The sequence below is a fragment of the Salmo trutta genome, unplaced genomic scaffold (genome assembly GCF_901001165.1).
Source record: "Salmo trutta unplaced genomic scaffold, fSalTru1.1, whole genome shotgun sequence".
Classification (NCBI taxonomy): Eukaryota; Metazoa; Chordata; class Actinopteri; order Salmoniformes; family Salmonidae; genus Salmo; species Salmo trutta.
This window is the reverse complement of record NW_021822521.1, coordinates 581882-595435: the sequence shown is the minus strand read 5'-3', so window position 1 is coordinate 595435 and position 13554 is coordinate 581882. Positions and strand designations below refer to the sequence as shown.

The window sequence follows — 13554 nt, the reverse complement described above, 5'->3', positions numbered from 1 at the left end:
ACACTACATAAACTACATACTGTCAGAGACACTCCTAATGGACACTACGTAAACTACATACTGTCAGAGACACTCCTAATGGACACTACATAAACTACATACTGTCAGAGACACTCCTAATGGACACTACATAAACTAAAACACAATAAATAACAGTAGTAATAATACATTGATATAACATAATCCTGGGGCAAATACAACATTGCAAAGATAGTCACTAATTTGTTCACTCAAATTCCAGATACAAGAGTGAGAAAACATGTGTCCCCTACCTACCCTGGCTAATTACCTAGCCTGGATAATGTTGTCTGACAACATGACAGTGAAGTGATAACGTTTGGTAAACAAAGATGGAACCCAGCTCTGCGTCTAAAACATACTGTATGGTCCTTGTGCTGTATTGAATCCTCAAACTAAAGGACATGAAACATCACTACTTCAGCAGGAGGCTACTGGTGCTCTCTGTTCTTTCAACTATCTTTGATTCTCTTAATGCGGTCGAAGTCTGTTCCAACACTATTCTACCAGGATCTAAAGGTGATGTTTTCAATCTTCCATCTGCAGGCTTTCTAAAGGATTTTAGAACTATCTGGTGTTTCTCCACAGTACAGCAATCTGTCTGATGTTATGTAAGAGCTTGGGAATAGTCAGGGCTCGAAAAACATCTTGTAAACCTCATCATAGATATTGCCATTTGCCATTTAATTGATATGTTATGCAAATTCAAATCATTTTAAATTTAAAGCAAACAAATGATGATCTAAAGCCTGTCTGCACCATGTTAAACCAGGCGGTTAATGGAGATAGCATGATCTGTCTGCACCATGTTAAACCAGGCGGTTAATGGAGATAGCGTGATCTGTCTGCACCATGTTAAACCAGGCGGTTAATGGAGATAGCGTGATCTGTCTGCACCATGTTAAACCAGGTGGTTAATGGAGATAGCGTGATCTGTCTGCACCATGTTAAACCAGGTGGTTAATGGAGATAGCGTGATCTGTCTGCACCATGTTAAACCAGGTGGTTATTAATGGAGATAGCGTGATCTGTCTGCACCATGTTAAACCAGGTGGTTAATGGAGATAGCGTGATCTGTCTGCACCATGTTAAACCAGGTGGTTAATGGAGATAGCGTGATCTGTCTGCACCATGTTAAACCAGGTGGTTAATTTTTATTTTTAAATGTTTTATTTAACCTTTATTTAACTAGGCAAGTCAGTTAAGAACACATTCTTATTTACAATGATGGCCTACCCCGGCATGTGATACAGCCTGGTATGGGACTCCCAATCACGGCCGGTTGTGATACAGCCTGGTATGGGACTCCCAATCACGGCTGGTTGTAATACAGCCTGGTATGGGACTCCCAATCACGGCTGGTTGTAATACAGCCTGGTATGGGACTCCCAATCACGGCCGGTTGTAATACAGCCTGGTATGGGACTCCCAATCACGGCCGGTTGTAATACAGCCTGGTATGGGACTCCCAATCATGGCTGGTTGTGATACAGCCTGGTATGGGACTCCCAATCACGGCTGGTTGTAATACAGCCTGGTATGGGACTCCCAATCACGGCTGGTTGTGATACAGCCTGGTTAATGGAGATAGCATGCCTCGGTTGCTGTTGTTTCACTACAACAGTAGCTTGTTTCCTACAGAAACCATGATGTTACAAGTAAACAATGTGTTTTGTTGTTTCACTACAACAGTAGCTTGTTTCCTACAGAAACCATGATGTTACAAGTAAACAATGTGTTATTTGTTTTACTACAACAGTAGCTTGTTTCCTACAGAAACCATGATGTTACAAGTAAACAATGTGTTATTTGTTTTACTACAACAGTAGCTTGTTTCCTACAGAAACCATGATGTTACAAGTAAACAATGTGTTATTTGTTTTACTACAACAGTAGCTTGTTTCCTACAGAAACCATGATGTTACAAGTAAACAATGTGTTATTTGTTTCACTACAACAGTAGCTTGTTTCCTACAGAAACCATGATGTTACAAGTAAACAATGTGTTATTTGTTTTACTACAACAGTAGCTTGTTTCCTACAGAAACCATGATGTTACAAGTAAACAATGTGTTATTTGTTTCACTACAACAGTAGCTTGTTTCCTACAGAAACCATGATGTTACAAGTAAACAATGTGTTATTTGTTTTACTACAACAGTAGCTTGTTTCCTACAGAAACCATGATGTTACAAGTAAACAATGTGTTATTTGTTTTACTACAGCAGTAGCTTGTTTCCTACAGAAACCCTGCTGGTATTAAACAATAACAATGTGTTGAAACAGTACAGTCACTTCCATCTCCTTTATTGGGGCAACAGCCTTAAGACATGGCTGGTATGGGAGGCTGCTACTGTTGTAGTGTTGTGCAGTATTAACACGGTGTTGGCTGTGTATGTTGGACTACAACTAACACCCTTAGACAGTAGAGGTAATACTTATTTGGGGATTTTAGGAGGAGTATTTACTGTATGTCATGAGTAATTTATACACAAGGAAATGTTTCACTTTGTTTTGCGTTCTATTGCTAGCGCCAGAGAAGTGGCCACTATGACTGTCTGGCTGACTGTCTGTATTGAAACAGCTGCTCCACAATAGAGGAGTTTATTTAGATAAGACCCATCCCAAACAGTACTGTCTATATGGACTGAGAAAGAACGACTACGTTTTGTCTTGAAGTCAGTGAACCTGTAAACCAGGCACAGAAAAGCCAAGGCACTACTGAGTCAGGTTTTCTCAGGTCAAATGAGACCCTTTCAGTCCACTGAACAAACCTCTGTCTCTATTGTCGGTCTCTTCTCTCTGTAGTTTGCTTGACATATTTATTGCATTGTCATAAAATGGGTTATATGCTTTTTCTTCCCCTCGTTGTGATTGGTCTCTGAGTTCATAGGAGGCCATTTTGAAATGTATAAAAGCATCAAAGTTTATTTTATTTATGTAAAAAAAAAAACTCTGAAGGCCAAAAGCCGAAACACATTGGTTTTACGTGCAACAATAAAGAAGCGTTTTAATTTACTTCCATTGGCCTCCAAGAGTTGCTGAATCTCCTCTCAACTTGTCTTCCTCTCCTAACAGGAGACCTGGGTGAAGGAGGAGACGAGGGAGACCAGGGATGGCTGGGAAAGACCGGCCCACCAGGACTACTAGGTTCCTCCTTATATATCTTTTATTGGTTTAATATTCAAATACATCAATCATTCAGGAATTAAAAGGAAGTGGTATAAAAGCCAGAGAGTTGATTCAACTCGCCGGCAAGTTCTACTGATCCTTTTTTAATTGTTTTTAAATTGTTGTCTTGATGGTTTTAAACAGAGTATCTAAACAGAGTTTGTTAACATCTAAGTGAGCTGAGGTGTTTTGTATATTCCCACGCGTAGTGGTGTATAGTACTTAAGTAAAAATACTTTAAAGTACTACTTATGTAGTTTTGGGGGTATCTGTACTTTACTATTTATAAAATATTTTTCCACCCTGCCCACGCAGAGTCAGTCCCCAGAGATAAAGGTATGTAAACCCCCTCAGTTGAAGGTAAATGCCTATATAAGCACTCAATACTCTAGACTCAGAAGCAGAACAGACTAGCTATCCCCCCAGTCTTTCTAGACTCAGAAGCAGAACAGACTAGCTATCCCCCCAGTCTTTCTAGATTCAGAAGCAGAACAGACTAGCTATCCCCCCAGTCTTTCTAGACTCAGAAGCAGAACAGACTAGCTATCCCCCAGTCTTTCTAGATTCAGAAGCAGAACAGACTAGCTATCCCCCCAGTCTTTCTAGACTCAGAAGCAGAACAGACTAGCTATCCCCCCAGTCTTTCTAGATTCAGAAGCAGAACAGACTAGCTATCCCCCCAGTCTTTCTAGATTCAGAAGCAGAACAGACTAGCTATCCCCCCAGTCTTTCTAGACTCAGAAGCAGAACAGACTAGCTATCCCCCCAGTCTTTCTAGATTCAGAAGCAGAACAGACTAGCTATCCCCCCAGTCTTTCTAGATTCAGAAGCAGAACAGACTAGCTATCCCCCCAGTCTTTCTAGACTCAGAAGCAGAACAGACTAGCTATCCCCCCAGTCTTTCTAGATTCAGAAGCAGAACAGACTAGCTATCCCCCCAGTCTTTCTAGATTCAGAGCAGCAATGTGTCTGACTCTGACGTGAGTGAGGTCTAATTGGCACCGGCAGTGAGCTGAGTTAGAGTGGAGTAGCCTGGGCCAGACCAGCCAGCCTCCGTGAGCCTGACTCTCTGCTTTTCCTTGAAGGAAGTCACATCAGAGCAGACGTGCTAATTGCTGCTGCTGCTGCTGCAGGATGGCGGCCAGCGGTCGGCGAGAGCACCATATATGTTCTGTGGGAGGTGGAAGTAGGAGGCAGGGAGGCAGGGCCAGGTGCTAACTTAACTTCTGGCTGGCTGGCCTCTTTCACAAACACACACCTCTATCATCGGACCAACAGACAGAGATAAATGCCAGCCAGGACCGTTGGAGTCATTTCCAAAAAAAAAAAATAACAAATAAAACTTGTTGACTTTGTTGGTTTCCTGTATGTTTGTTGTTAGGTTGGATATGATGTATGTTCACCATAACGTAATGCTTTATAAATCCATTACATGACATTACAGTAAATACTCAGCTTGATCAAAGTTTCCTTTACAGGTAATTTACTAAGAGATGTTAGAGTTACTTTCAAATCTAAATGGGGCTTAAAGAGGGTTACTAACCATCAAAGTGAGTTTAAAACATCCACTACACACACTACTGTCGTTGACTAAGCTAAGATTGACTGAAGCCAAAGGGTAATTGCCTTTAATTTTACATTGCATGAAAGGGTCACAAATGGCACCATATTTTCCTTAAATAACACAGTACTTTTGACCAGGACCCATAGGGCTCTGGTCAAAAGCAGTGCACTATGTAGGTATTGGGAATAGGGTGTCATTTGTGCCACTAAACTAAAGTTTTCTCAGAACCTTTCCTGAGCATCAGCTGCTGGTGCCTTCAGCACCTGGGAGAAGGAGAGCCATTAGACAAGTTAGAACGGTTGGCCTTTGAAAAGGGGGAAGTGAAATCAGAGAATGACATCTTGAACTTCTGATTGCCGGTTAAACTGGCAATATCAGTGAGAAAATGTCAATAATCAGACCTGTATAAGTAGTGGATAATTAAGCAATAATGTGCAAGAGGCAGCGCTATATAATGACTACTGTCAGAGCAGGTAAATGGTATTGTTCGGCTCGATGCGATAAACCACTGCCTTGTGTGCCTTTTTGCTTTTATAAAACTCTTACCAACATATTTATAATAAACAATGGTTACATATTTTCATTAAAAACGTTATTTGGTTAAATCATTACATGAAATTGAATTATTCCATCAGAATAATCTGGTTGTTAGTTATTTTGGTCGTGTCAGTTGTAAATGATTTTTGCATAGCTGCTATGCAAAAGGCCTGGTCATCCGTTGTAAATGAAATGGTTGCTATGCAGGCTAGAACGTTGTCACTTGCTAGACAGCTAGCCAACTTCAGCTAACTCAGTCACGTCAAAACATTGAACCTTGAATGACAGTACACAAACTGCATTTTCGTTTGTTTGAGCTTGTTTTTCTATTGGCATTTACTTGGATATGTCCACGATAATGATGTTGATGGGTGATATCGACTGACTCAGAAAAAGTTGTCGAGTCTCGTCTGGGCACCGTTCACTGTATGCTACTACAGAGATCTAAACTCAAAAGTTGAACAATGTTTCCCAGGTCTGACAGGCAGACAGCGAGGCTTATATTATTATATTATTATCCCCCGCTGTACCAAACTAAATGCTAGGCTGGAAGCAAGGGGAAATCATGTGCGAGCTGGGATAAATACAAGAGATGATTCGGACAGCAACACGACCACGCCAGTCTTACGGAGGTGGAAGCGTTATCAGGCATAACTGTTCTGACCGCCGATACAACACGGCTTGGAACGCTGCTCGTCCAATCAGCACCCACTTTTATAAAGACTGTTACTGACTAAATCAAACAATCTCTTCACGTTCAGCCTGTCATTTTAAATGGTCCACCTGCTAGAATATGAAAGCAGACACCATAATGATGATGTTCCATGTTGAGAAATGTTTCCGTGGGTTAGGATCTTTCCTTAAAAAAAATTCAGGCAGCTGAAATTATGCTGAAATTATTGCCCTGAAAAATGATGACTAAAATACTTGAGCTGTACATATGCTAGGCTGAACAAAACCCAACAGTAGGCCTAATTTGGAAAAACACCATGAGATCTCACAACCTGGAGAAAAAAAAAACGCTTTACACAATCTGTGAAGATACAAAACAATTCCAATTCAACCAAAATGGAGATGGCTGAATTACATTGTGAAAAACAATATTGCCTGATGCTAGATGGTTCATGTGTGGTACAGGCTTTTGGGAAGAGAGTCCTGCATCAGTTATTATTTCAACTACTGTCCATTTGCAGCTGAATATTTCCTGAGGAAATACTAATTTCGGTCCTGGCAGAACGGCTCCGGCATAAAAAGCAGATTTCCCAATCCGTCTCTCTCTCAATTCAAGGGGCTTTATTGGCATCGGGAATATATGTTAACATTGCCAAAGCACGTGAAGTAGATAATAAACAAAAGTGAAATAAACAATAAAAATTAACAGTAAACATTACACTCATAGAAGTTCCAAAAGAATAAAGACATTTCAAATGTCATATTATGTCTATATACAGTGTTGTAATGATGTGCAAATATTTAAAGTACAAAAGGGAAAATAAATAAACATAAATATGGGTTGTATTTACAATGGTGTTTGTTCTTCACTGGTTGCCCTTTTCTTGTGGCAACAGGTCACATCTTGCTGCTGTAATGGCACACTGTGGTATTTCACCCAGTATATATGGGAGTTTATCAAAATTGGGTTTGTTTTCGAATTCTTTGTGGATCTGTGTATTCTGAGGGAAATGTGTGTCTCTAATATGGTCATACATTTGGCAGGAGGTTAGGAAGTGCAGCTCAGTTTCCACCTCATTTTGTGGGCAGTGTGCACATAGCCTGTCTTCTCTTGAGAGCCAGGTCTGTCTACGGCGGCCTGTTTCAATAGCAAGGCTATGATCACCGAGTCTGTACATAGTCAAAGCTTTCCTTAAGTTTGGGTCAGTCACAGTGGTCAGGTATTCTGCCACTGTGAACTCTCTGTTAAGGGCCAAATAGCATTCCAGTTTGCACTGTTTTTTTCCAATGTGTCAAGTAATTATCTTTTTGTTTTCTCATGATTTGGTTGGGTCTCTCTCTCCCCCTCTTTCTCGTTCTCCACCCTCTCCCCCCTCACTCTCCCCCTCTCTCCCCCTTTCTCTCTCTCACTCTCTCTCTCTCTCTCTCTCCCTCCACCTTCTCTATCTCTCCTCCCATCTTTCTCTCTCCCCCTCTCCCTCCCCTCTCTCTCTCTCTCTCTGGCCTTTAGTTTCTCGCTTTAAATTCCATCAGTAGCCTAACTGCCATAAAAAACACAAGAAAACAGCAGTAAAGAAACAGACCAAAAAAACTCTCTACCTATTTACAATTTTCTTTGGTCTGGCAGTTCACCAGTCTTCTCCTGCCCTTTCTCTCAGGTTTGACAGGGGAGCTCGGAGATAAAGGAGAGGTGGGCAGGATGGGAAAGATGGGTCCTGCTGGAGACAAAGGTAATCATTTAGTAATCAGACTGACTGAGAAACATTCTGCTTATGGAGAAGAAAACTGTTCTGGCTGCTTCTCAGGCCAATGATACAGAGGCCGTGTCTCTACTGGCACCCTATTCAGCCAAAGGACTGGTCAAAAGTAGTGCACTACTACCCATAGGGCTGGTCAAAAATAGTGCACTATACAGGGAATAGGGTGCCATTTAGTCCGTAGCCACAGAGACACACTGCCAGACCCAAACTACCTGGGAGAGACCTTCATCAAGTTTGTTTTACATAAACAGCTACTTGTTTAGTTTTTATCCAATGTATTCAGCCTCTCTTCCCATTGAACCCTTCAACTCGGGTTGGTAATGCATCTATTAGACAGACCTGGGTTCAAATACTATTTGAAATCTTTCCATTCGTTGATCATTTGCTCTAGCCTGGCCTGCCTGTAGTATCAGACGGACAGGGGTTACAGTGCTCTAGCCTGGCCTGCCTGTAGTATCAGACGGACAGGGGTTACAGTGCTCTAGCCTGGCCTGCCTGTAGTATCAGACGGACAGGGGTTACAGGGCTCTAGCCTGGCCTGCCTGTAGTATCAGACGGAGAGGGGTTACAGTGCTCTAGCCTGGCCTGCCTGTAGTATCAGACGGAGAGGGGTTACAGTGCTCTAGCCTGGCCTGCCTGTAGTATCAGACGGACAGGGGTTACAGTGCTCTAGCCTGGCCTGCCTGTAGTATCAGACGGACAGGGGTTACAGGGCTCTAGCCTGGCCCGCCTGTAGTATCAGACGGACAGGGGTTACAGTGCTCTAGCCTAGCCTGCCTGTAGTATCAGACGGAGAGGGGTTACAGTGCTCTAGCCTGGCCTGCCTGTAGTATCAGACGGACAGGGGTTACAGGGCTCTAGCCTGGCCCGCCTGTAGTATCAGACGGACAGGGGTTACAGTTTTCCAGCCTGGCCTGCCTGTAGTATCAGACGGACAGGGGTTACAGGGCTCTAGCCTGGCCCGCCTGTAGTATCAGACGGACAGGGGTTACAGTGTTGGGACTATTCTATCGGTCTATTTAGCCAGGCAAGCTCAATCAAGCACAGATAAAAGATTTTCCTAGATGCCGTTGTGCCCTTGAGCAAGGCACGTAACCCCCCACAACAACAGCTCCCCAGGTGCCCAGTGTGGCACCCCTCCACTCTACCTCTCAAAAGAAACGGTATATGTGTGTGTGTGTGTGTGTGTGTGTACGTGTGTCTTTCTGAGGGGTTAAATCAGAAGTCAGAGTTCTGTTGGACCTTGTGTGCTATTGACCAATAAAGTGATGGTACTGTTAATAGTATTTACTATTAGTATCAGATAGTATTTCAACTCAGGTCTGCTAGTAGAGAATTACTTTCCACGGTCGTCAATGTGATCAGCTTGGAAGGGACTCATATTTAGGTCTCAGGAACATGTTTACTGAGAGCTAAACCATTATGTCCTCCTTGAAACCCTTTGTACATCCCAAATGCCATCTATTCCCTATACAGTGCACTACTTTCTACCAGAGCCTGGTCAACAGTAGTGCACTACTTTCTACCAGAGCCTGGTCAACAGTAGTGCACTACTTTCTACCAGAGCCTGGTCAACAGTAGTGCACTACTTTCTACCAGAGCCTGGTCAACAGTAGTGCACTACTTTCTACCAGAGCCTGGTTAACAATAGTGCACTACTTTCTACCAGAGCCTGGTTAACAATAGTGCACTACTTTCTACCAGAGCCTGGTTAACAATAGTGCACTATACAGGGAATAAGGTGTCATTTGTGATGCAGTCCCTCTCTGAAGTAACATGTACGTAAACCTCAAGGCCTCATCAAGAGTCTGGTCAATCCTGTCTGTAATGCTTTGACAGCCCTACAGAAATAGTCTGGTCAATCCTGTCTGTAATGCTTTGGCAGCCCTACAGAAAGAGTCTGGTCAATCCTGTCTGTAATGCTTTGACAGCCCTACAGAAAGAGTCTGGTCAATCCTGTCTGTAATGCTTTGACAGCCCTACAGAAAGAGTCTGGTCAATCCTGTCTGTAATTCTTTGGCAGCCCTACAGAAAGAGTCTGGTCAATCCTGTCTGTAATGCTTTGGTAGCCCTACAGAAATCCAGACCTCAATTTAGTAGGTTAAGGCCTAACAATAATCTAAAAATATCCATATTTGGGTTATATAAAAACATTATGCTGGTACTATTGTTCCAGGTAACTGTGGAAAATATAAGGTATTTCATGAAGCTGTATCAAGTCAAGAGAAAAGCCTTCAAATCAATCTCAGTGAAAATCTCAGATCCTTGAGCTATTTTGTGACACAATAATGTGTCACCTACACATTATTGCCCTCCGGTAGTCTAACTGTCATAAAAACAACCTGTGTTGTGATGGTAATCTACTTACTTCCCCTAATTTGTAAACTGCCAGTTAGGGGGTAAAGCACCTAGTGTAGGAGGAGTTGATTCACCTTCCTGCCAGTTAGGAGGTAAAACACCTACTGTGGAGAGGTTGATTCACCTTCCTGTCAGTTAGGAGGTATAACATCTACTGTAGAGAGGTTGATTCACCTTCCTGTCAGTTAGGAGGTAAAACACCTACTGTAGAGAGGTTGATTCACCTTCCTGTCAGTTAGGAGGTAAAACACCTACTGTAGAGAGGTTGATTCACCCTCCTGTCAGTTAGGAGGTAAAACACCTACTGTAGAGAGGTTGATTCACCTTCCTGTCAGTTAGGAGGTAAAACACCTACTGTAGAGAGGTTGATTCACCTTCCTGTCAGTTAGGAGGTAAAACACCTACTGTAGAGAGGTTGATTCACCTTCCTGTCAGTTAGGAGGTAAAACACCTACTGTAGAGAGGTTGATTCACCCTCCTGTCAGTTAGGAGGTAAAACACCTACTGTAGAGAGGTTGATTCACCCTCCTGTCAGTTAGGAGGTAAAACACCTACTGTAGAGAGGTTGATTCACCCTCCTGTCAGTTAGGAGGTAAAACACCTACTGTAGAGAGGTTGATTCACCCTCCTGTCAGTTAGGAGGTAAAACACCTACTGTAGAGAGGTTGATTCACCCTCCTGTCAGTTAGGAGGTAAAACACCTACTGTAGAGAGGTTGATTCACCTTCCTGTCAGTTAGGAGGTAAAACACCTACTGTGGAGAGAGTTGATTCACCTTCCTGTCAGTTAGGAGGTAAAACATCTACTGTGGAGAGGTTGATTCACCCTCCTGTCAGTTAGGAGGTAGAGCAGCATCTACTGTAGAGAGAGTTGAATCCCCCTCCTGTCAGTTAGGAGGTAAAACATCTACTGTAGAGAGGTTGATTCACCCTCCTGTCAGTTAGGAGGTAAAACACCTACTGTGGAGAGGTTGATTCACCTTCCTGTCAGTTAGGAGGTAGAGCAGCATCTACTGTAGAGAGAGTTGAATCCCCCTCCTGTCAGTTAGGAGGTAAAACATCTACTGTAGAGAGGTTGATTCACCCTCCTGTCAGTTAGGAGGTAGAGCAGCATCTACTGTAGAGAGAGGTTGAATCCCCCTCCTGTCAGTTAGGAGGTAGAGCAGCATCTACTGCAGAGAGAGGTTGAATCCCCCTCCTGCCACATCTCTGCTCTATGAAGTGAAGCACTGTGAAGTGCTGCTGTCTAGTGGTGATATCTTAGCAGTGCAAATCCTGAAGCAGACATCTCCTCAGCAAAATGTATATGGCCGGTCTCTATCCTCCCTGGACTATGCTGCTGACCCTTATATGTAGTGTAACTGTACATGTTACTTCTAGGGGACGCAGGAGAAGCAGGAGTTGATGGACCTTCTGGACTGAAAGGGAAAGCAGGTGAGCTAGTTCATTATTTAGCCTCGTTCTTTGTTCATGTATGTTTCCAAACCACTGGATATGTGGGAACTCCTTCAAGACTGTTGGAAAAGCATTCCAGGTGAAGCTGGTTGAGAGAATGCCAAGAGTGTGCAAAGCTGTCAAAGAGGCAAAAGGTGGCTACTTTGAAGAATCTGAAATCTATCTTGATTTGTTTTTTTTTGGTTACTACATGATTCCATATGTGTTATTTCATAGTTTTGATTTCTACAATGTAGAAAATAGTAAAAACAAAAGAAAAACACTTGAATGAGTAGGTTTGTCCAAACTTTTGACTGGTACTGTAGGTTTCCAAACCACTGGAGATAGGACCTCCAAGTCACTATCACACAATGTCGTGTCTTCACATTGTGGACTGGGCTAGTTACAAAAAGAGATTTCCTGAAAGAGAATGATGTTTATTGTAAGACACATGCCGTACCTGACTACATGCATGTCTGACAGGAACAACATGTGACTGCGGGAGGTACAGGAAGGTAGTTGGACAGATGGACATCAATGTCAGAAAGCTAAAGAATGCAGTCAAGTTTGTGAAAAATGGTAAGTCGTTATTCTGCTTAAATCATCATTTCAGGTCAGATCATTAGAAAACAATTTAACTAAAATAAGAAAATCTCAGCCAATGTGTAGCACAACGCAAATCAAACTGGCATTCCACAACACAACAAAAATATTGTTTTGACTTGGATTGAATAAGGAGTTTTTACTTATATTGAATTGAATGAATAAGGAGTTTAGACTCCAACTTATTACATCTCATATGTCATATTCAGTCATTTTAGGCATCAAGGAAACAGAGGAGAAATTTTACCTGATTGTGAAAGAGGCCAGAAAGTACCGAGAGGCTCTGATAAACTGTAAGCTGAGGGGCGGTATGCTCGCCATGCCCAAAACAACAGACACCAACACCCTGATAGCAGACTACGTCACCCAGGCTGGCCTTACCCAGGTCTTCATCGGGCTGCAGGCTGGGCTGAAGGGGGGAGGGCCTGTTTACGCAGACCTGACCCCAGTGAGGAACTATACGGCCTGGGGCCTAAAGGAGCCATCAGGGGCCCCTTCCAACACCAGCTGTGTGAAGATGATCAGCACAGGTATGGCAAAACATTTTAACATGTACTCACTACGATTGACTAGTCCTAATTCTAATTCTAGATATCAATGGGCAACTTCTGAAATGGCACTCTATTCTCTGCCCTATAGTGTGCACTACTCTGGTCAAACATAGTGCATCAAGCTAGGGAATAGGGTGCCACTTTAGACACAACCAATAAATACATTTGGACTTAGTACCATTTCGGAGTGAAGATATGGGCTGTGCTCCCCTGCTCAGACGTTGCATGTATCAGCCAATGGTTGCGTGCCACGTCATCGACCGTGCCGTCTGGTACCAGATTGCTGTGACATAATGAATGTAGTCAGCCGATACTTAATAAATACCTATCCAGGTGTTGTGAGACCTGGAATGCATCGGCAGCGTCTGAGCAAGGGGGGGACGCCACCATCAACACTTCCATTTGGACTAGTCCTCCTGATTGTAACCACCCACAGGTACCTGGAACCAGGTGGAGTGTGACATCACCATGTACTACGTGTGCGAGTTCAAGAAGAGCAGGAGAGGTCTCGCCGCCGTGCTGTGATGTCATCAAGTCGGTCGAAGGTTGTTGATGTGGACATTAGACCTTTATACTAAGACAGAAACCAGTAGTACTTTAACCTATAGTTAAACATGTAGCCTTATAGTAACTAAACAAATGGCATTGATGTAACCTAGCCTATTGATATTAATGAGAGATAAAAGTTGGTATCCATGGAGCCTCTCGAGTGGCGCAGCGGTCTAAGGCACTGCATCGCAGTGCTAGAGGTGTCACTACAGACCTGGGTTCGATCCCGGGCTGTATCACAACCGGCTGTGACCGGGAGTCCCATAGGGCGGTGCACAATTGGCCCAGCGTCGTCCGGGTTAGGGGAGAGTTTGGCCAGGGGGGCTATACTTGGCTCA

At 43.2% G+C, this 13554-nt stretch overlaps 1 protein-coding gene across 1 annotated transcript; it reads left to right on the top strand.

Moving 5' to 3' along the window:
• The first annotated feature begins 354 nt into the window (after positions 1-354).
• LOC115182485 (collectin-10) lies at positions 355-13455 on the top strand. Its single transcript, XM_029744088.1, has 7 exons — positions 355-537; positions 3097-3168; positions 7621-7692; positions 11460-11513; positions 11997-12092; positions 12326-12646; positions 13104-13455. The coding sequence occupies exons 1-7, from the start codon at positions 423-425 to the stop codon at positions 13190-13192; spliced, it is 819 nt and encodes a 272-aa protein (XP_029599948.1). The 5' UTR covers positions 355-422; the 3' UTR covers positions 13193-13455.
• The last annotated feature ends 99 nt before the right edge of the window (positions 13456-13554 follow it).